Genomic DNA, 26,574 nt, shown 5'->3' with positions numbered 1-26,574 from the left:
GCTGATGACGTGCCTGTTTTTTGCGTTCACAAAAGACGGAACTTTTTTCTTTGTAACCAGGAAGTGAAGTCCTGTTTGCTCCGGATCTTTTAGTGGGTAACACAGCTTTAGAAGGAGGGAAATAAATACAGTATGGCCAAGTCAAAAGTAAGTACATTTCTATTGAATTACTTTAAAACCGTTATTGCCAACACTTTTCGACGATGTTTAGTTTTCTCAGTTGGTTTTCCACCCGGTAAAAACGGCGCGTCTCTAAGTGAGTGAAAAGGCATGTTGGACATGTTGAGGCTGAAGGGGGCAAGCTGATAAGCCTAATAGGAACCATAGTAAAACTTATTGGTTGATGTTGTTTTCTGTTTACTGCAGTCGTTTCTGGTGCTGTGCATGGACGTGGGCTTTTCCATGTCCAACTCAGCACCTGGGGAAGAATCTCCATTTGAACAAGCCAAAAAAGTCATTCAGAAGTTTGTCCAACGTCAGGTAAAGGACACGTATAACTGCAAAATGGATTTATTAGCACACATGATACAAATGATCGCAATGTATATTTTCAGGTATTTGTAGAGGCTAAAGATGAATTGGCATTGGTTCTATTCGGCACTGACTCCACCAAGAACCCGCTGGCCCAGGATGACCAGTACCAGAACATCACTGTACACCGCAACTTGATGATACCTGATTTTGAGCTTCTGGAGGAGATTGAGAATCAGGTCCACCCAGAGAATCAGCAGGCTGACTGTATCTTTCTACATGCTGTACACCCGCTAATGCAAGCGCTATAAGCATCGTTCAACTTCTTAACGAATGTTAAACAGGGCTGGATGCTCTTGTTGTCTGCATGGATCTTCTTCAAACAGGAACAAAGTAAGCGTTGCATTTGATGACATGCATGCAATTGTGGTATACAAACTAGCGATGCTCCGATCAGGGTTTTATGCTGCCAATTCCGATACCCATCAACCATGGGTAGATAAAGTGTACATTTTTAAATAACATGCAACGGTGTTGTTCATGTTATGTGACATTATTTTTTCAGTGGGAAAAGTTATGACCGACTCAACATTGCCTTGCTGAGTGACCTCGCTACTGAAGCAGACTCCGAGCAACTGGACGTCATCATTGAAAACCTCAAACAGGCTGGCATCACCTTGCAGTTCTTGTAAGCTCCAAATGTAGTCACTTCCACTCTAATACTGTAGATGCTGTGCCACAATTAATCGCAACTTGCCTCAGCATGAACAAACAAGTGCTGCACCCCAAATAAATGTTTTTGTTCTCAGGAAATAATAAGAGGTGCTTATTACCTTTACTTTAACTAATATCCACAGGTGTTGCTGTAGATTCACCCTGCCTGCAGACCAGACATGGCATCTGTAAAGAAGACGTGTACTGTGTATATTATAATGAAAGTGCTGAAAGGAAAAACTTAACATTTCCTCATTGACTCAAAAAGAAAAAAAAATAACAACAAAAGCACTCAATAGTTTATGGGAAAGATTCGTAAAGAAAACTTTTCGAATACATTCAATCTATGCAGGACAGGCCCAACTGTGTAGTGTCTAGAAAAATGATGATAAAGAAAACAATGTATTTAACCTTCAGTGAGTGATGGAGGCTTTAAAACAATATACAACAATATATACTATACTTTATAGTGTATAATATAGTGTAATATATTATAGTTTTTTATTGGCAGACAAAATTACTACTGTATGCAGTATTTGAGTAATCACTGTATGAAATTCTAATAATAATCACTAAAAGTATTTAAAAACATCCATCCATTTTCTATACCGCTTTATCCTCATTAGGGTCGCGGGGGCATGCTGGAGCCTATCCCAGCTGACTTGCAACAGGCAGGGTACATACACCCTGAACTGGTCGCCAGCCAATCGCAGGGCACATATAGACAAACAACCATTCACACTCACATTCATACCTATGGACAATTTAGAGTCGCCAATTAACCTCACCTGCATGTTTTTGGGAATGTGGGAGGAAGCTGGAGTACCCGGAGAAAACCTACGCGCACACGGGGAGAACATGCAAACTCCAGGGGAGAATCGCTCTTCCCAATCTCCAGGCTGTTCCTGTATTGGCCAACGTGCTAACCACTAGACCACCGTGCGGCCTTATTTAAAAACATGTTTAATGTTTTATATTCATCTTTGACAACTCCACCAACAATGTACCTGCTATTTGATTTGAGATATTTCTTTGAAAAAAAGACTATTGAGACTGATTGTTTATTATTCATTGTTAATTATACTGAGTTAATTATTACAGAGTAATTCTCATAGATGAAGGGCACATTAAATGTGATAACGTACAAGGCATTTTAAATGTGTACCACTTAAGTTGCTTGAATATACTGTATGAAAGATAGAACTATATATACATTTGCTTTTCAGTTTACCCTTCCCTGTTGAAGATGAAGCAAAAGATGCAGGGGATGCGGGCAGAGGAGGTCCTGATGCCCCTGGCTCTGGCAAAGGTCTGTCCAGGGAGCAGAAGAGTGGGCTGGACATGGTCAAACACATCATGCTCAGCCTGGATGAGCAGGAAGGTCTTGATCAGATTTACACACTGAGGTTTGAAGGCTTTTGTCAAAACCAGATGCTCCCTCTGCTTTTTTCTATTTTTACATTGGAAGAATCTCATTTTCTGACCTTAGCGTTTGCTCTCCATTTGAACAATTTGTAGGAATGCAATTGCGCAACTTCATATGTTTAAGTGCATTGAGAGAAGACCCATGGCCTGGCCTTGTCAGCTGACCATCGGCAGCACTCTGTCCATCCGCATCGTTGGCTACAAAGCTGTACGTGGTTTGTCAAGAACAGTGCATAATTGGACACTCACTAGTCACAACATTACATGGATAACTACAGTGGAACCAAGTAGTGTGCAGACTTGAGGAATACGAAACACAAGGCTCGTGATGATATTCCATTTCTGTCCTTTTGGTGGTGGTAATGCGCATTGCAACCATTGCAACGTATTGGTACCAACTACCACCACTCCTTTAGCTGATTCTGGTGGGTCACTGCCCCTCAATGCAAGTGGACTGTAGTAATGGAAAGTAGATTGTTTGCACAGCATCGTTATCAGGATCTGCACCAAAATCCAATGGACGGTCTCTTTACATGTCAAGGAAAAAAAAAAGGAAAGCAATCAAGTAGTTGTGGGAACCAACAAAGCACCTTGTGTAATTATCATTTGGCTGAAGTAGTAATGCAAATTTAGCACATTCCAACACAAACGTGGTACGGACCTGTTAAAGCTCATGTTTTCATTGTTTAAGCAAAATTCAACCTTATTACAGTCAAAGCGTGTGGCCTATGAGTGTAGAGTACAGTTGTCTGTTATTAGTTAACATATTATTTCTAACCAACTTTTGACATTATGTTGCATATACAGTCGTCCCTTGCAATATTGTGGTTTGATTATCGCTCCCTCGCTCTATCATGATTTTTTAAATAATCAGGGATTGCTGTTTTGTGGCATATTAGTCAAAAATATTGAAAGACAAATATAGTATATATATATGTACACATATATATGTGTGTGTGTGTGTGTGTGTGTGTATACACACACACACACATACAGGGTCCTGGCCACTAGGCATCACCATTGAGACATGGCGTTAGATTACCGTCACACTGCATGTACAGTAGTCAGCCGTGGCACGTCCGACGTGATAGAGTGAAAAGATGTTCTCCTGTTCCGTGTGGAAGTGATACGTTTTTGGCTTCCTTGTCCTTCTTCCCCACTCTGTTTTAAACCCTTTCTTAAGTTTAGAATACAGTAAATACATTGTAGGCTAACTAGTTGGCTCGCTAGCTTGCTAATGGTTAAAGCCATGCAGTGATCCCATAGCCTGCGCATTACAGTCGAGCAATGTACCGTAAACAAAGAACAGTAGGAGTGTAAAGGTGACTAAAGGGGAGTTGTTTTATGTCTACAGGGCTCCAATGATGGTAAAGATTGTATTCAGAAAGTTATAAACAGGTTTTCTATGCTCTAACTACGAAAACATGCCATTTATTAGTATTGAGTTTATTATTATTGAATCCTATTTTGTGGAATTCCTATTTTGCACACCTACGTAGTTGAAACTGAATCAGCAGCTGGTTACCACCATGCGGTGCACTCCATGTTGCCTCAACTGCTTCAGTTAATCGGAAATCAACTCAGACAGACTTCCTTCATCGTAATGTGTTTACATCTTTGCATGCTGACATTGTGGATGCGCCACAATTGTGTTCATTCTGTCGGTTGACTTAAAAAAAACAAAAACAAATCATTTATTTATCAAAAGTCAAACATTTGTTTTGGATTCCTGCTTGTGTCCACCAGGTGACCGAGGAGAAGCTGAAGAAAACGTGGATCACGGTTGATGCTCAAAGCAATCAGAAAGATGACGTGAAGAGGGAGACTGTCTACTGTCTGGACGATGACAACGAGACGGAGGTGTCGAAGGACGACATCATTCAAGGTAATAACGTGAACAATCAGCCTGCTCATCTAAAATTGTGTTTTTAAAAAAATTTTACATCAAACAATTTATCTAAATAATTAAAAATAAAAAAATGCATTTGCATGCCCCACTGCGCTTGCATTTGTCCATGCTGTGCTGCCGTGCTTTTATTTTGATGGCCAGACATACTGGATACAGGAAGTGTTAGTTGAGTTTGAGCTGCCGAAGGGACTGGAAAGTAGGTTGTGATGTAAATTTTTTTATTTTTACTGTATTTTGTTTTATGTTTATTTAGACAAAACATGCAACAAATATGACACCAATTTCAAGTGAGGATTATTAAATAGCGCTACAACAGGCTGCTGCAAAACAAAGTGAAAGTCAAATAAGGAAATTGAACAAAATAAATGGTAAACAAGAAAAGAAATCTATAATGAAATGATAAACTAAGGGTTTTGTACAAGACTCCGATGGTTAATTGTGTGAGACTATGGCTTGTTGTGCTTGAGGTGGAGAATAAAGAAAACTACGTAGTGAAATACGCCTGGATGTCCGTTTGAACCCGCACGTATACCAAATACGATTCAGTTCTCGGGTTTTGGACAGGTGCGATACTACAGTGTGTGCACCTGGTGGCGCTCACAGAGGTCCAAGGAATGCGTCGTTTGCTTGTGTATGTTCATATACTTGAAAAATTTGGGGAAACTTTAGCCCTGTTGACCAGTCCAGGTTGTACCCTGTCACCTGGGATAGGCCCCGACTTCACGTTACCCTGAACAGGATCAGTGGTAGAAAAATGAATCAATTTTAGAAAGAACTTAAGAAATGAGCCATTGTTTCACTAATTTTTAAGGGAAATGCATTCCGTACTTGTAAGAAACCGTATCACACAGTACTTATGGACCGTGAACAGTTGGAATATCCACAGTTAAGTAGTCAAAGCACTTGGAATTCAACTGAAAAATTCAAGGAAACCCAGTTAAAGACTCTAAATCCAGAATCCAAACAAAACAGGTCACTTATGTGACCTTCCAATCCTTTTTATTTAACAATTGACAGGGTAGTTGTAATATTAAAAGGACCATAATGATACCATAACTAAAAAAAGAAAATTAATGGGAATGCTCTACTTAATGTAATGGATAAGGTTTGCTGCACATTTTACTATTACAGTGGATCCCTCCCCACACTTTCGCAATCCCGCATCCATTGCCGGATTAATGACGGATTTTTATTTATTTATTTATCTGAAAATAGGCAGTTTTTTTTCTCAGAAAACACATCTCATTCACCATAAGACTGTAATGAGTTGTAACACCCTGGACTGGTCGCCAGCCAATCGCAGTGTAATGATTTATAAGTATGTGATAATACAGGTAAAATATACAGCATACATGTACCACTGTTAGAAAGCCCACAATTTTTACATGTTCATGTCTTCATGATATATGCTTCACTGATAATGTTTTAAATGAAAAATTGACATTTTTATGGGCATATCAATTACATGTGTTTTTTTTTGTTTTGTTTTGTTTTTGTTTTTGCCATTCACTGGTGGTGCCGGAACGTAAGCAATGGAACCTCGATTTTCTTCATGTATCCATTCCAAAAGGACCGATGACATGAACGAAAACCGCGAATGTAATGTAAATCCAATTACGTAATCCGTTCCAGACACCCAAATAACGCGAAACACATTTTATAGAGAATAATTATAGTTTTGCATGCAGAAAACAAAGCGAAATGCTTAAGAATGGAAAATAAATGCATAAATGAGCCTATGACGTCATTTATGAAGACAAGCAACCACGCTGATGGTGACACATGCTACCTTTGTACATTCAGTAGTATAATGAATATATAATGTATATATTATTTATAAGTATAATGTTATAATGAATAACAAACATCTCTAAAATGAGTGCTCCTGTTCTGTGTTAACAGGTTTTTGCTATGGGAGTGATATTGTTCCTTTCTCCAAAGTGGATCAAGAGCAGATGAAATACAAACATGACGGAAAGTGCTTTGCTGTTCTTGGCTTTACCAAACAGAATCTGGTACTGTGTTTTTATTTTAGTTTATTTTATTGTTTTACTCTTTTAACTACATGTTTAGTGTCATTCATGTGTCTTGCCTGCAGGTTCGGCGCCACTCCTTCATGGGAAATCAAGCCATCAAGATATTCGCTGCACTTAACGATCAGGTTAGATTGAGATTAATCAGTAAAAAGAAAAGGCAGGTGATGCTGTGTCAATGCTGATATATATATATATATTTTTTTTTGGTATCAGCATGCAGGAGTGGCACTGTCCGCTCTGGTGCGGGCACTGGATGAGCTCAAGATGGTGGCCATTGTTCGCTATGCCTACGACCGGCGCGCTAACCCTCAAATAGGAGCAGCTTTCCCTTGCATCAAGCAGCACTATGAGGTGGGCAAGCTGCTGAACCTTTTTTTCAGCCTTTTATTTAAGTTATTATTAACTCCTATTTGTCAGTGTTTGGTTCAGGCTCAATCTTAATAACTTCAGCGCATGCATGAGACTTATTGAAGAATATGTGCAACAAATCAGTACGTTATAGTATAACAAATCCATAACATAGTTTTTATTATGTTATTATTGGTTGATGCCACACGCAACACACACTCATAGCACTTTATTTATTTACTTATTTATTTGTATTATTTACTTGTATTAATGTCTCTTCTGTTGTTGTTGCTTAATTTCTTGGTATTTATGTATATGTGTTTATGTTTCTTATGTTCTTATTCTTTCTTGTGTTTTTCTTTCTTTTCTTGGGAGAATGAACAGAATAAGATTTTCATTGCATGGTATAACTGCTGTTTTACCATGCACATGACAATAAAACTCTCTTGAATCTTGAATCTTGAATAAGCATTTTAAGTATTTTTGTAAGCGTAGGTAATAGAAGTGAAGCAACAGAAAAATTGGCATTTCTGCAAAACGACCCCCATGTAGTTTTGCAATGCATTCCCTAAATATGCTAACATTACACATGATGCTCTCTACAGTGTCTGATATATGTCCAACTTCCCTTCATGGAAGACCTCAGCCACTTCGCCTTTGCGTCTCTGGACAGCAAGAAATTTGCCCCTTCAGGTATTGTTTGCTGATGATACGACTGTATGTAACCATAAGTGCATAAGAACTAAGCTTTAATACCATTATTTTGATTGTCAAGATACACTGCCTGGCCAAGAAAATGTCATCCCCTGGATTTAATGTAACTAAACAAAAAAGGTTGGGTTTGCTGCAGTTGGTCAGGGTGAAGTTCAGCAACATTGTGTGCCAAAAAACTGACTATCTGAATATACTGAATGACCAGGTTATTCCATCAATAGATGTTTTTTCTTCCGATTGCAATGGAATATTCCAAAAGAGACACCATTTTCCCACCGCAGAGTCCAGACCTGAACCCACTGAGAATCATTGGGATGTGCTGGAAAAGACTTTGCGCACTGGTCCGACTCTCCTGTCATCAATATCTTAGTGAAAAATAAATGAAAGACTGGACAGGAATTGCAGAAGGTTGTGGAAACAATGCCACAACGAATGTGTGCTGTAATTAACACTAAAGGCGGTCCAACGAAACATTGTTGTGAGTGTGACCTTTTTTTTTTTTTTGGCCTGGCAGTGTGGTAAACAGTGTTTAATGAAAACATCTCTGACCTTCCTGATCAGAACTGACATTATTCTATATCTCCAGACACGCAGCTGCAGGCTGTCGACTCTCTCATTGACTCCATGATGTTGGTGGAGCAGGATGAAGATGGAGATCTAAAAGACATGGTCAAAGTCCACGACATCCCTAACCCGGCATTCCAGAGGCATTTCCAGGTACTGTGCACCCTTTTTGTTTGTACACTTGCATGCACATTTGGGTTGCACTGCCACGTTGCACTGCCACATTAAAGCTGACTCATCTAATAAATAATTTCATTGATAACTACTTAAACTCAGTACACGTGCATGGGAGGGAACTGTAATTACTGTCCAGCTCCACAACACAATAAGTGGTGCTGTATCCTCACCTCCATTGCCTGCTGTTTCTTTTCACTGCCTCTACTGAGATTTACTCAGTTTGTGGTGGTTTGTTTCCCAGTTCAAAATAGTAAGACAAACTAATAAACAGCAGCAATGGAAGGCATTGAGGACATCTTCTATGCACTTCTGAGAATGTGGCTGTTGGCCATGTTTAAGACACATATTTTAGGAGGATACTGAGGGTCTCTGCAGCAAATTGAAAACGGTGGTGTATAGTACTGCACAGCAACAGGATAAGGTAGCATCTGTTTTTATTTTTATATAGTATGTATGTTCCATTCACAAGCATTACCGTAATGTGGCAATGACAAATCTGCTTGACCAGTGAGCAACCTCAAGTGGTTTACATCAGGGGTCCCCAACCACCGGGCCATGGCCCGGTAACGGTCCGTGGGCAGGGCCGAACCAGACCAAGCAAAACTTTCAGGCACAATAATAAAATAAATACACTATTAAAATATTCTTTGAAAATAAATGAATTTTATGTAAATGCATATCAATTTTGGAAATATATGCCATTATTTTAATCAAAAAATGATATTAAAAAAACAATAATAATCCCACAGTTTTTGCATGTTTATGTTGTTTTGTTTCATTGTGGTTTGGCGAGCAGCGACCCGTTTCCCTTTGCTTGATGGTCCTTGAGTGCAACATACACGTGTGCGTGTGCTAGCTTTCTCCCACACTGCACAGATAGACTACTACAAGTATACTGTATTTTTCCCCATTTTTCTTTCACCTCATATTGGGTCCCAAATGCTGATAATATGTGGAAATGCATAAAGGTAAGATTTAATGACGACATTGAGTACTGATGTGTATATTTGTTAGGTGCACAACTTCAAGTTAGTTTATGCTAGCACACTGCCTGTTACCACACACATCAAAAAGCAACGTTATAAACTTACCTCTGAAAAACAAACTCCAGGCTCGTACTGTTGGATGGTAGAACTGTATTGTGCCGAGTGGGTACTGTGCAGTGGAAAACAGGCAATAGACCATTGCCTGCTGCTCCCCTTTTGCGGAGGTATCACCATTTTCTTACAGTTTAAAAGTCTCAAGACAATTCTTTTCTCCAATGCCATTAAACATGTCGCCCAATCCAACATCTCTCAGTGCCTGCATCATCGAGCTGTCAACCCCGGCACCCCCTTACCTCCCATGGAACCATGGCTAACCGCTGTACTCGACCGCCCAGATGTCATCAAGGAACGTTGTGGAGCACCTCTGGAGGAGGTGAAAAGGATTTTTCCTCTCATAGAGGTGGAGAAGAAAAAGAAGCTGAAGACCAGTGCTCAGATCTTTGGAAAAGAGTAAGTTTGGTTTTGGATGTAGTGGATGACTGAAGACTTGTAAGTACAATATAATATACCGGTACACACAGTTATGAGGATGATGGAAATATGGATTTGGGGTAGCACAGTGTGTTCTTATGGTAGATTTGTTGGTCGTAGGTGTGACTGTTGATTAACAGTTGTAGCCAGCTAATACTAACTTCTCCACAATCTCCATACATTTGTGTTTTTTTTTTTGGGTTGTTTTTTTAAACTGCACAGTTAAACACACCTTGTGCTAGAGTCTTGAAGATGTACAGTCAAAATTAGTCATGTAGCTCTCTTTCGACCTGACCCCTTCCACTCGCAGTTCAGAACAGCCCGATGCCAAGAAGGCAAAAGGAGATGCTGCGAAGGAGGAGGAGTATAATCTGGCTGACATTTCGGAAGGTTCTGTTACTTCGGTAAGAATCTGGGTGGGAGAGATGGATCTTTGACCCTTTTGTCACACACCTAATCTCATTCCTCCTTGCATACAGGTTGGAAGTGTTAATCCTGCCCGGGACTTCCGCATCCTCATCAAGCAAAAAGCACTTCCATTCAAAGGAGGTGAGGTCACACTCCCCACCAGACCATTATCATTCATGACTAATGGGCACCTCTTGTAATTGTCTTTCTCTTTGTTGGTTGTCTTTGCCTTCCCCCACCCCCCTCCCCACCTCCAGCCTGTGAGCAGCTGACTCACAGGATAGAACAGTTGCTAGGCAACAAGAACACACAGTACTATATGAAAAGCATCACCTGTATCGAGGCTTTCAGAGAGCAGTCAGTAAAGGTAAATAAACATTCACTATCTCCCATTAGGGAATCTATGCAGGTGCTTCTCTTCTGGGTCACGTCATGTTGAGTTATCAACATGAGTCATTTTGTCAAGAGAGTTTTATATATCACAGATTGAAGAGGTGCCAATTCTTGCACAAACATGCGCTTGCTAGTCAATGTGCTTCTCTTGGCAAATGTCTGAAGGATTTAAAATGTTCCTTATCTTTACGCAAACAGCTGGGGAATGCCGATCTGTACAATAGCTACCTCCAATCCCTGAAAAGGAGCATCCCAAAAAGAGGGCTGGAGGCCTTCTGGGACCTGCTTGTCCAAGGTGCGCTTAGCAGGCCATTCGGTCCGGCCCTTGTGATGTCACAAAATTTCTAAAAAGTGTTAATGAATTGAAGTAAAAATCTGCATGCTGATTAATTATTTTAGTGTTCTGTTTTTTGTTTTTTGTTTTTTTTGCACTTACTTTGCTGCTTTCTGCTCAATAGACGCCATATCTCTTATTAGCCAGGACGAGGTGCAAGGAAGTTCTGTGTCCAAACACGAAGCCAGTCAGGTAACTGTCTCGCTCACAAAGTTGAAGGCAACCTGTCCTTGTCCACACCTCTGACTGAAGTCTGTTGCATCTTCAGTTTCTGCTTGCTGAGGAGAAGAAAGACGAACCAGTCGCAATAACAGAAGATGACATTGGCCATGTTGATGACTTGGTAAATATCTTTTCATTTATTCTTTTAGGAAACGTGGCCCATTTATATATTTAAAAAAACCCAAAACATTTTCTGCAAAGTCAAGTGCCTGAGTGTGTCCCTGATGATCCAGGCCTAATCTTCATCTTAAACACTCAAAACTTTTTTCCCCTCCTCCCTCTTCCTGTGCAGCTGGACATGATGTAAGAAAGAAGGCAATGGGAGCGTCTGCGGAAAAAATTTAAAGTATGCATCACTGTGCTTAACCGTCCAAGGCAGTCCAGTCGTCCATTGTTTCACCTCCCACATGGAGACCTTGTGGTACTTTTGTATGGATACTGCACACAACAGACTAATATTGTTTTGTTTGTAATTCTTAATATTGGAGAGTGAGCTCTTAAAATTGACAAAAAACAGCACGGTGGAATATAGCATGGCCTGTTTACGACCTTAAATCTGATTTATTTTGTATAACTAGGATGGATATAGTGTCAGATTGTACAGTACATGGAGGAATTGTAAATGCCATTAACATCAGTAGCACCAATACGAGATATGTCTCCAGTGTGATTTCTCTTTAGCACATCCACCGCAGGAAGTGGTCAAAAAAGCCTGACTGCCACTCGGACCAGTCATTTTCTCTGAATATGGCATTCTCATCTCCCATGGCCAGCTTCATTAAGACTTCTTGATCCACGTCACTTCCTGCAGCGATCACCGTGGGGACCACCTGTGCCCCACGCATGGCGCTAACCGCCTCGTCAAGGTTTTTCTTGTCGGTGACTCCATCTGTGATGAAAATGAATGCGATCTCTGCATGGCGTCTCGTCTGGCGAGTCAGCCCCTTGCCTAGGACTCTGTCGATGGCATGAGTGATGGCCGGCCCCACGCTCGATGAAGAGTCCAGATAACCCAGACGCGCGATACCATCAGCGATGAGAGCAGGGTCGTGCGTGAGAGGGAAAGCCACAAAGTTCTCACCATCCTTGCCATATTGCAACAGAGCCAAGCGAGCTCGCAGGCGATCTGTCCTGCTTCTGGCCATTACCAGTCTATCCAGCACCTTTTGCAAGAATTCACGGACGTGATGGAAGTTCTGCACCCCGAGGCGTTCGGAACCGTCAAGCAGGAATACCAAATCCACTGGCCGCTGGGCACAGGGAGCCACTTCAGGCTCTGCAAAGACCGAACAAATAACTGAGTAAATAGCTTGCATCGGAGGTTTACTTGGAGGCATAGTTGAGCTTAGGCACCCAAAAAAACCTACCACTCTTGCAGGGCAGATCAGGGCACACAACAACTGGATCTGGAAGGGAAGTCAAGTGGACATGGTTAAAACACAGATTTGGCAACATTTAAGATCAGGGCCCTGGATGTATTAACCACTGACCAGGACATAGCACAGTCTCCATTTTGTCTATGAAGTCCTCTGCGACCAAGTCAACAAAATTCTTCATCCCAGTGACTCGCCCCTTTTGGTCGCACGCTATGGAGCCCAGGATCTCGTCATCCTGGGCCTTTCTAAACATATCTCCGACCCCGATTGCATTTACCACAACGCTGCTGTCCTGACAGAGGTACTTGAGTAGATCCTCGTCATCACGCGGGTCAAAGCGTCCATCTGTGATCACAACCACAGACAGTTTGGCTCGGGCTCTCTTGCCGTCCCTGATGAGGTGGTCATAGGCGAACTTGAGAGCCGAGGGGGTGAAGGTGCCCCCAGCAATCCACTGAAGATTCTTCACCGCCATTTTAAAAGCAGACATGGAGTTTATGTTGGGGTCATCGAGACGAATGGCCTCAAAGGTCCCGTTGTGACTGTATTGCACAACTCCAACTCTTGTGCCTGAAATAGGCAAATGTTACTCTGTAACACAAAAAGCTTAGCAACTGAAATTTTCTGTGAACATGTAGACAGATATTCATTATAAAGTGACTGATATGCGCGCTGAAACTTTTTAAAACTCTTGTCACTTGAGGCGTTTTATGGTAGCATTTACAAGGCAATCTTACCAGTTGGCGATGTCGGGACACCGGCCATTGATCCGAGACGATTAATGGTGTTGATTACAAAGTTCTTTTCCAAGGTGAAGTTGGTCAGACCAACACTCTCCGAGCTGTCTATTACAAAAACAATGTCCAGTGCACCGCAGCGCTTCTCGCAGTCTGAGACAAAAATGGTAAGCATGTTAAAAGATCATCTTACTAGACTGGATGCACATGGTGGTCATACAGTATTTGCTCACCACAACAACCACATGTCTCCCTGATGTACGTCATGACGTCACAGTCCTGCAGTGACAAGGGATGCAGTTACTGTATACCATAAATGCTCCAATTAATGCCTCCTGTCAAATAACCGCAGTCTCGTCTAGTCGCCGGGTGCGTGGTCTACAAAAGTAAATAACTGCTGGGGTTTTCAGTTAGCACTGGGTCCAAAAACATTGGCCTATACACCTGTGGCTGTAGCCATCCTTCTGTTGTACTTTTTTATTAACTTCACAAGATGGCGGTGGTCAGCATCCAGAAGCTCTGCATACGCTTTAAAATGTTGGTTGCACATCTCAGCACAGCTCAGTGTGTTCTCTGGGGTGAACATACCCCAGCACTTGCTCCACTTATTTACAATAAACTCATCAGCAGTATTAATGCTGACGGAGCAGTTTGCTCCTTAGCGTTATTACAACATTGGTTCTGTTGTAGTGCAATATGCTGTCAAGGTCAAAGAGAGCTACTGTACATTTTCCTTTACACTTTGTGATGTACTCCAAGTCATTACTAAAGTAAAAAAATAAGCTGGTTTATACAGTATGTATATATGTGTATACGTGTATATATAAGTATATTCATATATACAAGTATAAAAAGTTTTGGAATTTCATAAATAACCTCTGTTTCCAGTTAATGCCCTGTCCTCTTTGGTGAATAAACACCGTGGCTATAATTAGAAGGTGATGAATTGTTAACAAAAGGCGTCCTATAGGATGTACTCACAGTGAGTGCAGGATCGCCCTCTGGTCCACGGCCACCCTGCACACATGCAGCACGAGTACTTAGTAATGCACTTGTTGAAAGTCAGTCAAGTGTGTACTGATTGCTCACGTCGGGCCCAGGATCCCCCCTGTTTCCTCTAGCTCCCGGCTCCCCCGCCTGACCTGGATCCCCCTGAAGGAAAAAAAAAAAAAAAAAAAGCACAAGTAAGCTCATTTTGCAAAAAGATAGCACACAATTTCCACAAAAACTAGTGCTGCTATTGCGTGTCTTCATTTAGTCAAGTGTGAATCGGTTTAACCCTGGTGGGCATCAAACGTCTTCAACTACTGAACGAGTCTCAATTGTGCACCCAGCATCAGAGGTTCTTGTAGGTATTGACGCATTTCCTGTTGCATCAAAAGTACATGTCTTCATCTCGCTATATTTTTTTTACTAAATCAAACCATGGGTGGGTTAAACTTACAAACTCTCCACGTGGGCCTTGGTTGCCTGGTTCTCCCTTTGCACCGCATTCACCTCGACTGCCCCTGGGTCCTTTTCTGCCTGGGATCCCTCTCTCCCCCTTTGATACATACAGTAGTTACTTCTTGGAAATGTATCTATGTCAAATGCCAAAACCTCTGATATTGTGTGTGTGTGTGTGGGGGGGGGGGGGGCTTCACCAGTTTTAAGGACATGGGGTCACCACATTGCATTGTGGGCTAATAACTACATACCTTTGCTAGTCCTCATACTGCTCTGAATTGGGAAAAAAAGGAAATACACTATCCTATTTTAATAAAACTCTTGACTGTTTGACACAAATACATGTATATTCAACTCAACTATTTTGACTGATGGCCAGTGTCTGCCATTGCCATTATTTTCCTGTATGGAGGTTTTCTTTGTGCTAGAATTGCACACACATAGAGCTAGTTAAATAGTTAATTGAAATATGAATTCATTAAAATTAGAAATGATTTATTAAATTGAGAAATATGCTTATTTTGCAACTGGTTTATATATTTTATGATCCTTTCAAATATTTAATGAACTTCTTAATTACTTAATGGCATTTCAAATTGTAATTTAATTATCTTATGATTAACTGGCTTTATATATATTTAATATTGGCTCAAAAGCCCTCCATACTCCGGTATTGTATTATTACATACATTTTAAAAGCTTGCTGATAATACATTGTGCGCCATGTCGGCTTAACTTTTCTTTAAACTGGCTGTCAAACCAATTTTTGCACTTTATTTGTGTGCTATTAAGCGATACTTGTAAAAACGGCAATGCAAGTATTTTATGCAACAAAGGGAACATTACAGTAGGTCCTCTTGGTCCAGGGTAGCTGAATCCTTGTCTTCCTTTGTCACCCTTTTAGAGAACAGAACCAATTAAATGTAAACGCACAGATCATAAATTTGGAGGCTAACTCATAAAACAAATTCACTTTGAATCTCAATCAGTCAAATAGAAAAATATTTGGGCTACTATTGGTCCTTGAGCGCCTGAGTCTCCTCTTGGTCCAGGATCTCCAGGATTTCCCATGGTGCCCTGCTTGCATAAAATTAATTAACAGGTGATACGTGCCATTATCTTGTCCTCAAAGTAAGCTATTGTTGGATGTTTTGAACAACTCACATTTGCTCCAAGGCTCCCTGGGTCTCCTGGCCGACCCCTTGGTCCTGGCAGTCCAGGGTCCCCCTAATACATACAAATAACAGCAGCAGCAACATTATACAATCTTGATCAACATTTTGAGCCCAGTTGAAAAATGAGTTAGAATTTGACTGACTGTAAAGTAATAAAATTTGCAAAATGGCAACACATTTCTGGAGAAGTATGACTCAAAATTTGCACAGAAACTTAGAGGAAATACATCACATGAGACGCCAATGTACACTCCTGATCAAAATCTCAAGACCAAATTAAAAAATTGCAAGAATTTTGCACTGTTGGATCGTAAGGAGGTTCTAAGTAGAGCTTCAAAATGCAAAAAGAAGAAATGGGAGTGAGGGGGAAAAAAAAATTGTAAGCAATTTATTGCAAATGAGCATTAAAGTGAAATAGACTGTTCATCAGCTGATCAAAAGTTTAAGACCACATGTTTTAAAAGTCAAATTCTTGGCATAAATGTGGATTCAATGTCATTTTCTGTCAGGTGTTCACACTGTCATGATCTCTTGATGGCAAAGGCAAAAAAGTTTCTCTCTTTGAACACGGCCGGATTGTTGAGCTGCGTAAGCAAGGCCTCTCGCAGCGCGCCATTGCTGCTGAGGTTGGACGCAGTAAGACAGTCATTTGAAACTTCAACAATCCAGAGAATTATGGAACAAAAAAGTCAAGTGGTGGACCCCAAAAAATATCACCGGCCCTGAGCCGTAGGATCCAATTGGCTGTCCATCAAGACATGGGACGATCCTCTGCCCAAATCAAGTTTGTTAGTAGTGCCAAGCGCATCAGATGGTTTCCAACGTTACTGGCATGACAAGGAGATCCCACCTGAGATGTTTCCTCACGGCACAGTGGAGGGGGGCGCCATCATGACCAGGGATGAGTTTTCAATGGAACATTAGAGCTTCACGTTGTGCATGGACGTCAAACGGCAGATGGCTGTGTGGAGATGTTGCAGGGAGCGGCCCTCGTCTGTGTGGTAATGACTGGCTTTTTCAACAGGACAATGCCACAGTTCACAATGACAAAGGACTTCTTCCACAGGAATAACATCACTCTTTTGGACCACCCTGCGTGTTCCCCTGATCTAAATCAAATTGAGAACATTTGGGGAACGATAGCATGGGAAGTTTACAAAATGGTCCCAGTTCCAGAGAGTGGATGCCCTCTTGGTTGCCAGCCAATTGCAGGGCACAAACAGACAAACAAACATTCACACCTGTGGAAAACCTTTGTTCAGTTGATGAACAGCCTATTCCACCTTAATGCTTGTTTGTAATAAATTGCTTACTCAATTTCTTTTTGCTCTACTTAGAACCTCCTTAAAATCCAACAGTGCAAAATGTAAATTCTTGCAATTTTTCAACTGGTCTTACAATTTTGATCCGCAGTTCTTATATGTTCATGTGTGGTTTCCTTGTAGAATATTTTTCTCCAAAATATGGCTTGATAAGAGCTTTTCCAGTCTTGGTTCAAGGATGACTTGGTATATCCTAAGGAAGCTCACCTTTGCACCCTTGAGTCCCTCCTCCCCTGGTTGTCCCCTGCTTCCATGTGACGCTCGTTGTCCCTTCAAATGAAAGCACAGTTAATGACTTAAATTATTATACTGTAATCTGGTAAGGTCAACGTTTGTCGTTTTTACATTTCACAATGCTTAACTTATTTTTATACTTAAGTAAATTTGTTAAAAAATATTGTCTTATTTGTCATAAGGTACAGGCTTGAGTTCCTTTGGTGTTTGTCTCCATATTACACTGGTTGGCTTCTTTTTACACTTTTTACAGTGAAGAATGTTAAAAAGTGAGATAAGTGAGGTGCATCACCTTTTCATTACACCTTGTGTTATTCAATATATTTTCACCTTGTTAATTACCTTCCTTTTAGACTTCTGTGACGGTTAAGAATGTTGAAAATGTTCTTTAAAACATTAAAGATGGTAACCGAATGACCCTGGAACAGATTAGTTCCATTACTTCCTATGGGAAAAATTGCCCAAGTTAAATAGAAATTACATTAATTAATATTTTTATATTGTAGTTTGTTTTTTTTATTGTACAAAAGTTGCTCCAGAGACAAACTTACCCATAAAAAATAACATTCAAAAAAATGATGAAAACATGTCCAGCTGAAACCAGACGTTTACGTACACTATTTTTTTCTCACTGTTTGAAATTCAGTCAGACTAAACTTTGCCTGTTTTAGGTGATTTAGGTTAGGATAACCAAAATTATTTCTGTTTGCTAAATGCTGCAATTATGAGAGTATTTTTGGAAAGTTTTTTTATTATTATTTTTTATTTTCTACATGGGAAAGCCCACATGATGGCATGGCTTTGGAAGCTTCTGCTAGGTTGACTGACAACATCTGAGTGCGCATGTATTTTAACTGTTTCCTTGTTGGACATTATGGGAAAATCAAAAGAAATCATATCAGAAAAAGCTCCACAAGTCTGGTCCATCCTTGGGTGCAGTTTCTTGATGCTTGAGGTGCAACATTGATCTTTTCAAACAATTATCTTCAATCATAAACAACGTGAGAATGTCCAGCCATCATACATTCTGTGTCCCAGACATGAACGCATTTTCGTCCGAAATGTGCAAATCAGCCCCAGAACCAACGCTAAAGACCTTGTGAAGATGATGGCTGAAGCTGGTAAGAGTGTGCCACTTAAAAAGGCCACTCTATCGAGAAGAAACCATTAATCGAAAAGCAACATAAGGAAGCCATGTTGCAGCACACGGTGACAAAGGCCCTAATTTTTGGAAGCATACCCTGTGGTCTGATGAAACTAAAGTGGAACTGTTTGGCCACGATGACCATCTTTCCATTTGGAAGTAAAAGGAGCACACTTGTAAAGCTAAGAACAGCATCCCAGCTGTGAAGTATGGGTGTGTCAGCATCGTGTTTGGCTGCAGGAGGAACTGGTGCACTTGATGAAATAGATTGCATCATAAAGAAAGAATATTAGGTGGAAATATTGAAGTCTCAAGCCATCAGCCAGGAAGATGAAGCATGGCCCCAAATGGACAATGACCTTAAGTCACCAAGTGGCTTAAAGACAACAAAGGCAATGTTTTGGAGTGGCTGTCACAAAGCCATGATCTCAATCCCATAGACAATTTGTGGGCAGATTTGAAAGGGCGTGTGTGTGTGTGAGCAAGATGGCCTACAAACCTGACTCAGCTACACAAGTTCTGTCAGGAGGATTGGGCCAGAATTCCATAAACTATTGTGAGAAGCTTGTGGAAGGATAGTCATACAGTTGAAAGGCAATGTTGCAAAATTCCAAGGAAATGTACAGTGGTGTGGAAAAGTGCCCCCTTCCTGATTTCTTATTTTTCACATGTTCACACTTAAATGTTTCAGATCCTCAAACAAATGTAAATATTAGTCATTGACAACACAACTGAACACCAAATGCAGAAGAATGTCCGGCCGTCTGTGTGTGACCTCAAGCTGAAATGATCTCATGTTCTGCAGCGGGACAATGATCCAAAACACCCCAGCAAGTCCACCTCTGAGTGGCTGAAGAAAAACAAAATGAAGACTTTGCAGTGGCCTAGTCAAATTCCTGACCTGAATCCTATTGAGATGCTGTGGCATGACCTTAAAAAGGCGGTTCGTGCTCAAAAAACCTCCAATGTGGCTGAATTACAACAATTCTGCAAAGATGAGTGGGCCAAAATTCCTCCACAGCGCTGTAAGAGACTCATTGCAAGTTATCGTAAGCGCTTGATTGCAGTTGTTGCTGCTAAGGGTGACCCAACCAGTTAGGGGCCAGTCACTTTTTCACACACGGTCAAGTAGGTTTGGATTTTTTGTCTGTTGTCAATGACAAATATTTAAATTTGTTTGATCTGAAACATTTTAGTGTGACAAACATGCAAAAAAAACAGAAATCGGAAAGGGGCAAACATTTTTTCACACCACCGTATGCAAATCTTTGACTTTGAAGAAAGTTATCAAAAAAAACCTCCATATTCTATCTCTCATAATTGCAGCACTTGGCAAACACAAAACAATTTGGTAATCCAAACAGAAAAATATTTAGTTTGATTTAGTTTCAGCTAGGGAGAACAAATGTTTGTGTGTTTTTACACAGCGTATGTAAACTTCTGGTGTCAACTCTAGATCATTCAGAGTGATTGTTTCACCTTCTCTCCTTTTTTTCCGACAAGTCCTTGAGCTCCTTTTTGTCCTGGTTCCCCTCTCCTTCCCTGTGGACGTTCGGGGCAAATCTTGACGAAGTGCAACAAAGTCCCCTGAAGTAAATCATTGATCGTCATATTCTAGAAATATACCACTTCGCCTCTTGGTCCAGGTAAGCCACGAGGTCCCTTGAAAGATTCATATCGTTATTTTACAGTTATTAGCTGCCAAGGCAATTGAAGACAATGAAAACAGCTTCATTTGTACCGGTGGTCCCTTTTCTCCTGGGGGTCCTGGATTTCCTGGGTTTCCTCTTTCGCCCTGCATGCAGTCAGTCCACATGTTTTTGACTTTGGGATTTTCAGAGGAGGTTTTTGTTGTTGTTGGTTTTTTTTTACCTTTGCTCCTCGTTCACCCTCAGGACCTGAAGGACCCGATTTGCCGAGCAGGCCGAGGTCACCCTGAACGACACCAAAAACAACCACGGGTAGGATTACATGGCTCATTTTGTAGTGGAATTAAAAACAAGATTAACATAATAGACTCTTTTCACTTTCAGAAAAGGTTGGAAGATACTCAGTGCTAGTTTACTAGCCAGACTAAGGGCAAACAACAGTGCAGCTTTTCAAACTCTTTCTGGCAAATGTTGGCCGACAACAAAACAAATGGGATTCCACTCTGAATAACCTTTAAAACTGCTGAGGAAATATGAGTCGAAAACATTTATGGTTATTATTACACAGTTAAGAGTGCTAATGCTAGCACAGCTGTCATCATGGTTGCTCTATGGTCACATACTGTACACAGCATACTGTATATACACAGCCAATGATGTTTTAATCACAACTGACAGACAGGTAGACATCACTCCAGTGGTCTACCGTCACGTGGAAAGGGTTTATTCTTCATAAAAAGTCCAAAATTCAACAGATTTTGGCAGAATGAGTTCAGAGAATGGATCAAAACTAAGATGACTATGTTGTGATTATCGAAAACCAAGACATTTGGCCCGGCAATGAGATACTGCATGCAAATGATACTCAAAGTTTATTCAAAGATGCCTTCAATACGTTCAAATATGCCTTCTCTGTATGGATAGAAATTTGTTAAAAGTACAAAATACATTGTACTGTATAACCAAAGACACACATTCAGACAGGCTTGTCAGAGGTTACTCAACATGTTTTATGATGCCTAAAATAATATCTCTTAAGATTCAACAGTACAAAAATTAATGGAAAGAAAAAATAAATGAAATAATGATAGAAATGATTTGTCCTCAGACAACAGGACTTTTGGTCACCCTAAAAATGCTAAAGTTGCGTGTGTCTGTTATACTTTGGTCAACAGTCCAGCAGACATGTGAGGAGCACCCATTTATTTCAGACTCTACATCCAGCTCAAAGACGTGTGAATAGAAATGATGTAATAAGCCTTTCTCTTTAAGGATTTTTCTAACTCGGTAGATGCCACCAAGGATGCTGTTTTCTTGTTTGCTGTCTAAAGAAGGACAGCATGACATCAGCGATGGGATTTTGTGGTCCATCCACGTAAAGTTCCTCTGTGGTACAATTCCCCCAATAAGCATTACGCTGGCTTGTAAACAGGAGTTTAGTACATTCACAGCGATCCTCCAATGCCATTAAAATGAATCAATAATTAATCAATTAAGTAATCTCCTCCGTAGGCAATCTGGAAACCTAGCAAACTTGATTTTGTTTTTTGCTTCAAACCTTTTCTCCTTTACTGCCTGGGGGCCCAGTATCCCCAGCTTCTCCTGGGTAGCCATCTTGTCCCTTTTATAGAGACAGAAAATAATACAGGTCACTTATAAGGTTCACTATAAGGCAGGGGTGTCAAACTCGTGCCATGGAGGGCCGAGACACTGCAGGTTTTCTTTCCAGTCGTTCACTAAAGCAGGTGTTTTTAATAATCAACACCTCCTTCAATTTGAGTGAAGGAGCTCGTCAATTAAACCACTTGCTGGAGAAAGTGGTTGGAGAGAACACCTGCAGCGTCTCGGCCCTCCATGGTACGAGTTTGACACATGTGCTATAAGGAAACAAAATCTACTTAACTTACTTTGTCGCCTGGTTCCCCTGTGCAACCAAGAGCTCCAATATGGCCAATCTTACCCTGAAGATATGACCGACATACAATATCATCACTATATTGAACATTAGTTACATTCGCAGAGTTTGACATCCATTATCAATGATCATATCAATTGTCAAAAGCTCACCTTCTGTCCATCAGTTCCATTCCTGCCAGGTACTCCGACCAAACCCTGAACATTTGGAAATCAATAAAGACAGAACATGGTGGGCATGTTCCTACTGTGACTACCATGACTTATCGCAGCAACCGCATTAAAAGCACCTTTGCTCCGCTTCCTCCCATTTCACCCTGTTGGTATGAGAAGAAAGTTGTCATTGAAACAGTTCAAACACTGATAGATCATCAGAGGAGCACTAATAACAATCTCTCTTACCTTGTCACCCTTCAACCCGACCTCTCCCTATGTCAGTACACAAGGCAGGGTATGTTACTGGGATGAAAACAACATGGATACATGATCAGTTGATCAGTAAACCTCAGCTAACCTTTGGTCCAGGACGTCCAATCGGACCCTCAATACCAGGATCACCCTGTTTTAGTAAAAGTAATATTCAGAATCTGTGTCCCAGTAAAGAGGATTCAGTATCTGCATAGCCTTCCTACCTGTCTTCCCTTCGCACCTTGTGGCCCTGGATTACCTCTGTCCCCTTTTAGACCCTGTAAATATGCCAAAATATTGGCATTATAGCAAACATTAAGACATGGTCACGCATTATTTGTGTTTGTGTACCTTGTAGATGCATATTGCTACTAATTCCATCTACCCATTCATCCCAATGCAGCCATACCAGTCTAAGCAGTCCGTACTCAACCATCACACCCCAACCATTCTATCCCAACAAATTCAAACCATTCCAGCCTGACTACTCCATCCCATCCATCAACCACAATCATCACATCTATCAGAACTGAAGCCATACCATCCATTCCAATGCAACCATCCAGTCAATTAAAGCTCTCTCACACTCAAACAAACGGTTGCCTTGGGTTAGGGTCTAACCCAAGGCAACCATTCCATCCCAACCCAATTCCAGCAATCCTGTCAGTCCGAAACTGAAGTCATGTGATCCATCCCAGCACCATTATTCTGACCACTCTTTAAAAACCAAACCATCCATTCTCAGCCATTTCATCTCAACCAATTCTCAATTATCAAACCAATTATCCCAACTCGAACATGATTTCCCATCCTTTACAATTTAAACCCCACCCTCCATCCCAGCCCAACCCAAGCAATACTGAAGCCATACCATCCATCTCATTGCAACCATCACAATTAAACCATCCCATCCTATCCCCTCTATGTGAACTGACGCCATCCCAACTGAAAATATTCCATTCTCGACCCCATCCAATCAACCCAACCATCCAATCCCATTTCATTCATCCCAACCAAACTCCACCAACCCTATTCATCCCAGCCCATTGATTCTAAGCTTACTTTTGGCCCTCGAAGCCCCTTTGGTCCAGGGATCCCAGGAGTTTCAAGGCATTCCTGTTGGTAGCACTACAAATGCAATGTTGGCGAGAAAACAAAATAATGTTTCATCCAGATGACAAACTGAAAGACCTGTCACACATATCATACCTGATAGTGTTTCTTACCTCTGAATAGGCTTGATATTTCTGCAAGGAAAAGATTCAGGTGAGTGAAAGGTACCGGCCAGTGTGATGGTAGCATCAATCTGTGAAATGTAACATTGAAGGCAGGAGATAGAAAAAGTTTCAGATCACCATGGCTTTTATAATACGATCAATGGATTCCGTCTTGATTTTCGGCCTGCCGTTGACGATCTCCACAGCTAAGTAGTCATTGCGGTAAACTTCAGCAGGTGAGCTAGCAATCTCCTTCATTCCTGTCTCATCGATGGACCTGGACGCCGCCACTGAGAAAACACCAATTCCCTGCTCGCGGGCCTTCTCCGCCGTCACTTTGATCCCACCACAGGGACTTCCTGTCACATGTCCATCTGTGATGACCACAGAGAAGAGGGCGGCCTCTGTTCCCGAATAGTGCTGAGTCATGTGGTGCGTCATGTTTTGCAGGGCACAGTCGATGTAGGTGCCTTTGCCCAGGTATCGAATGCCACCAAGACTCCTGATGAAGCTCTCTCGAGTGGCAAACTGGCTGAAGACCACCTGCCTCTGGGAGAAGTGTAGGCCTCCGATAGACCAGGTGATGCGGACCCGACCCCGGTATTCCTCATCCCCCAGCCTCTGGGCAAAAACCCGCATGAACTCTTTGATGTTTTCCACCAGTATTCCAGGCGGGGACTCCTGCAGGGCGATGGTCTCGGAAGTGTCGATGGTGAAGAACAGTTTGATGGGACACTTGACTATCCTGCCTGGAGAGCGTGAACGTGGACTATAAGGTTTGCAATACATCAATTCCATACATGCCTCCAGTCAACATAACAATCACAACTCACTCTCACAACCTTCTGGCATTGTTGGATTGTGATCTGGAGTGTCTCTTGGCAATGGGATTGGCCGCGGTCCACGAGGGGTCAGTTCTTGGGAGATGGCTGCATGGACCATGCACAGTAAGATGAACACTCGTAGATGAATTATTGCCATTTTCTTGGAACGGCACCACCTCCTCTTTGCTGAACAAGTAAACAGAGAAGACGTTAGTTAAGTTGCAGAAGGCTTCACTTTAAACGCAGGAACCAGATGTCAAACAAGTGGGTCTTCACAAAAGATGTCACCATAGCAACCAGGGATGTTTATCATTGTTTTAAACAATATCTCTGAATGAGTGGGCAGATTTGATATGATAGCTAAAGCTTATCACTGCTCTGTTTAGTGTTAAAATGTCTAAATTATCACAGTAAAAATCTTAAAAACTAACAATGACAAGAGCGGGATGTGTGTGCTACATGCTCCAGTATGTGACTGGATTTTAACGTTTCTTTCAGCTAGGGTACGAGTACCTTCTCGACCCATGTTCCAAACCCCCAGACTGCCGAGAGAAACAAACAACTTAAGAAAAACATTAAACATGAATGCGTAACCGGCAGTACTTAAAATGTTATGATTAGAAGAAAGTGATGTGTGCTGGGAGCTGCAATTTTTAAACACCGACTTTAGAGATAGTCACTTAAAAATAAAATAAAAACTTATATCAAAAGAAAACATCCGACTGTAATTTTTGTTATGTGTATTGGCAACAAACAAACTTTACATTCAAAGCTACAGTATCTTGTACATGTCATACATTGTCTGTAAATAAAGTTAAATCACACACAAAGCAGAGTATTCACATCATAACACTGACAATGGTGCACATTGGACTGCTTTTACTTTCACTTTTACTGCACTAATGAGATAATACAAACATAACATTGCCCACTTTAAAGAGGCATTTATTTAACTCTGTTTCTTATTGTGGTTGTAGTTTGCAGTGGTGTAGCACTGCACTCATACTTTCAATACCTAATTTATTCACTATTCATTAATTAAATGTACAAAATGTTGTTAAATTAATGTCTTTTAATACAACAAGAACACACATTGTATAATTTGTGATAGCTTTCATCAAAACCTAGCATTGCTACCTTTTTTATGATGCAGCTCCTGTATTTTATTTCCCTTTTAATATAACTTACCAGTAAACTATTGATAGGTAGGTCTTAAAAATAAATCAATGGGGCATGAGTAGCAATATAATAAAGATATACCGTAATAGATATACTGTAATAACATTTTATGCTTTAGCTGTAATAAGTATCTACTCACCCAAAGTGTAAGAAAAGGTGTTTCTTCTCTCTATCCAATCCTTGCAATTTCCTCAACGTGTAAACAAGATCAGCATCTTATTTGGCGGACTGTTTAGGGCCTGTTGTCGTTCGAGGGACTGCCCAATTTATTGTATAGGAGAGCTCACCCCCGCGGACGCCTGCGTGGACGCGCCTGAGAGAGACCAGAGAGACAGCTCAGTCTCCACAACAGAAATGTAATAGCGAAGGGGGGGGAAAGTGTCCAGAATAAATAGCCAGGCTGCAATCGTGTATTTATCTTGCTCTGTGGACAGAAGAAGTGTCTCACAGACAAACACTGCAGCTGTACTCTGTCTTCTCCTTACATGGAGAGACTCACTGTGTGTTTATACTGCACCAAGATTAAGCCTGGACACAACACACTCATCAGTGCAGAGAATCAACGCAATACAAGTACTTCGTTACCTTACATGAGTATTAAAAGCATAATACAGTGGCTGGTCCACCTTTTGATTTTTGGCGCATTTTTTTCCCTAGGAAAATGGTGGAATTAGAAGCATTTGTTTACAGGATTAAACTGTCGCCATCATAAAAACT

General features: G+C 41.0%; 2 protein-coding genes across 4 annotated transcripts; one reads left to right on the top strand and one right to left on the bottom strand.

The window, feature by feature from the left end:
* Positions 1-60: 60 nt before the first annotated feature.
* On the top strand, positions 61-11,884 carry xrcc5 (X-ray repair complementing defective repair in Chinese hamster cells 5). Its single transcript, XM_054787539.1, has 21 exons — positions 61-147; positions 367-480; positions 555-738; positions 816-864; positions 1,037-1,159; positions 2,412-2,591; positions 2,704-2,818; positions 4,357-4,495; positions 6,422-6,534; positions 6,618-6,680; positions 6,769-6,906; positions 7,509-7,596; positions 8,204-8,334; positions 9,658-9,854; positions 10,186-10,279; positions 10,355-10,424; positions 10,541-10,650; positions 10,875-10,971; positions 11,135-11,202; positions 11,279-11,353; positions 11,525-11,884. Exons 1-21 carry the CDS (start codon positions 133-135, stop codon positions 11,537-11,539), a joined length of 2,178 nt encoding a protein of 725 aa, XP_054643514.1. The 5' UTR covers positions 61-132; the 3' UTR covers positions 11,540-11,884.
* Positions 11,339-26,313, bottom strand: LOC129187814 (collagen alpha-2(VI) chain-like). 3 transcript variants are annotated; one of them, XM_054787537.1, is made up of 28 exons: positions 25,997-26,313; positions 24,697-24,864; positions 23,993-24,603; positions 23,864-23,884; positions 23,700-23,765; positions 22,862-22,915; positions 22,744-22,788; positions 22,632-22,658; positions 22,520-22,546; positions 22,383-22,427; positions 22,223-22,276; positions 21,874-21,936; positions 20,539-20,601; positions 20,408-20,461; positions 20,293-20,328; positions 20,146-20,208; positions 17,496-17,558; positions 15,956-16,018; positions 15,806-15,868; positions 15,638-15,688; positions 14,790-14,888; positions 14,435-14,497; positions 14,327-14,362; positions 13,579-13,624; positions 13,346-13,498; positions 12,723-13,178; positions 12,600-12,638; positions 11,339-12,508 (listed from the first exon to the last, which is right to left on the bottom strand). In XM_054787537.1, the coding sequence occupies exons 2-28, from the start codon at positions 24,833-24,835 to the stop codon at positions 11,910-11,912; spliced, it is 3,099 nt and encodes a 1,032-aa protein (XP_054643512.1). In that variant the 5' UTR covers positions 24,836-24,864; positions 25,997-26,313; the 3' UTR covers positions 11,339-11,909. The 3 variants fall into 3 exon arrangements, with proteins under 3 accessions (XP_054643512.1, XP_054643511.1, XP_054643513.1); XM_054787536.1 differs by having other exon boundaries at positions 24,688-24,864; positions 25,997-26,311; XM_054787538.1 differs by having other exon boundaries at positions 12,232-12,508; positions 12,886-13,178; positions 24,688-24,864.
* Between the last annotated feature and the right edge of the window lie 261 nt (positions 26,314-26,574).

The sequence above is a fragment of the Dunckerocampus dactyliophorus genome, chromosome 9 (assembly GCF_027744805.1).
Source record: "Dunckerocampus dactyliophorus isolate RoL2022-P2 chromosome 9, RoL_Ddac_1.1, whole genome shotgun sequence".
Classification (NCBI taxonomy): domain Eukaryota; kingdom Metazoa; phylum Chordata; class Actinopteri; order Syngnathiformes; family Syngnathidae; genus Dunckerocampus; species Dunckerocampus dactyliophorus.
Note: the sequence above shows the minus strand (reverse complement) of the source record. Positions and strands in the feature narration are given on the sequence as shown.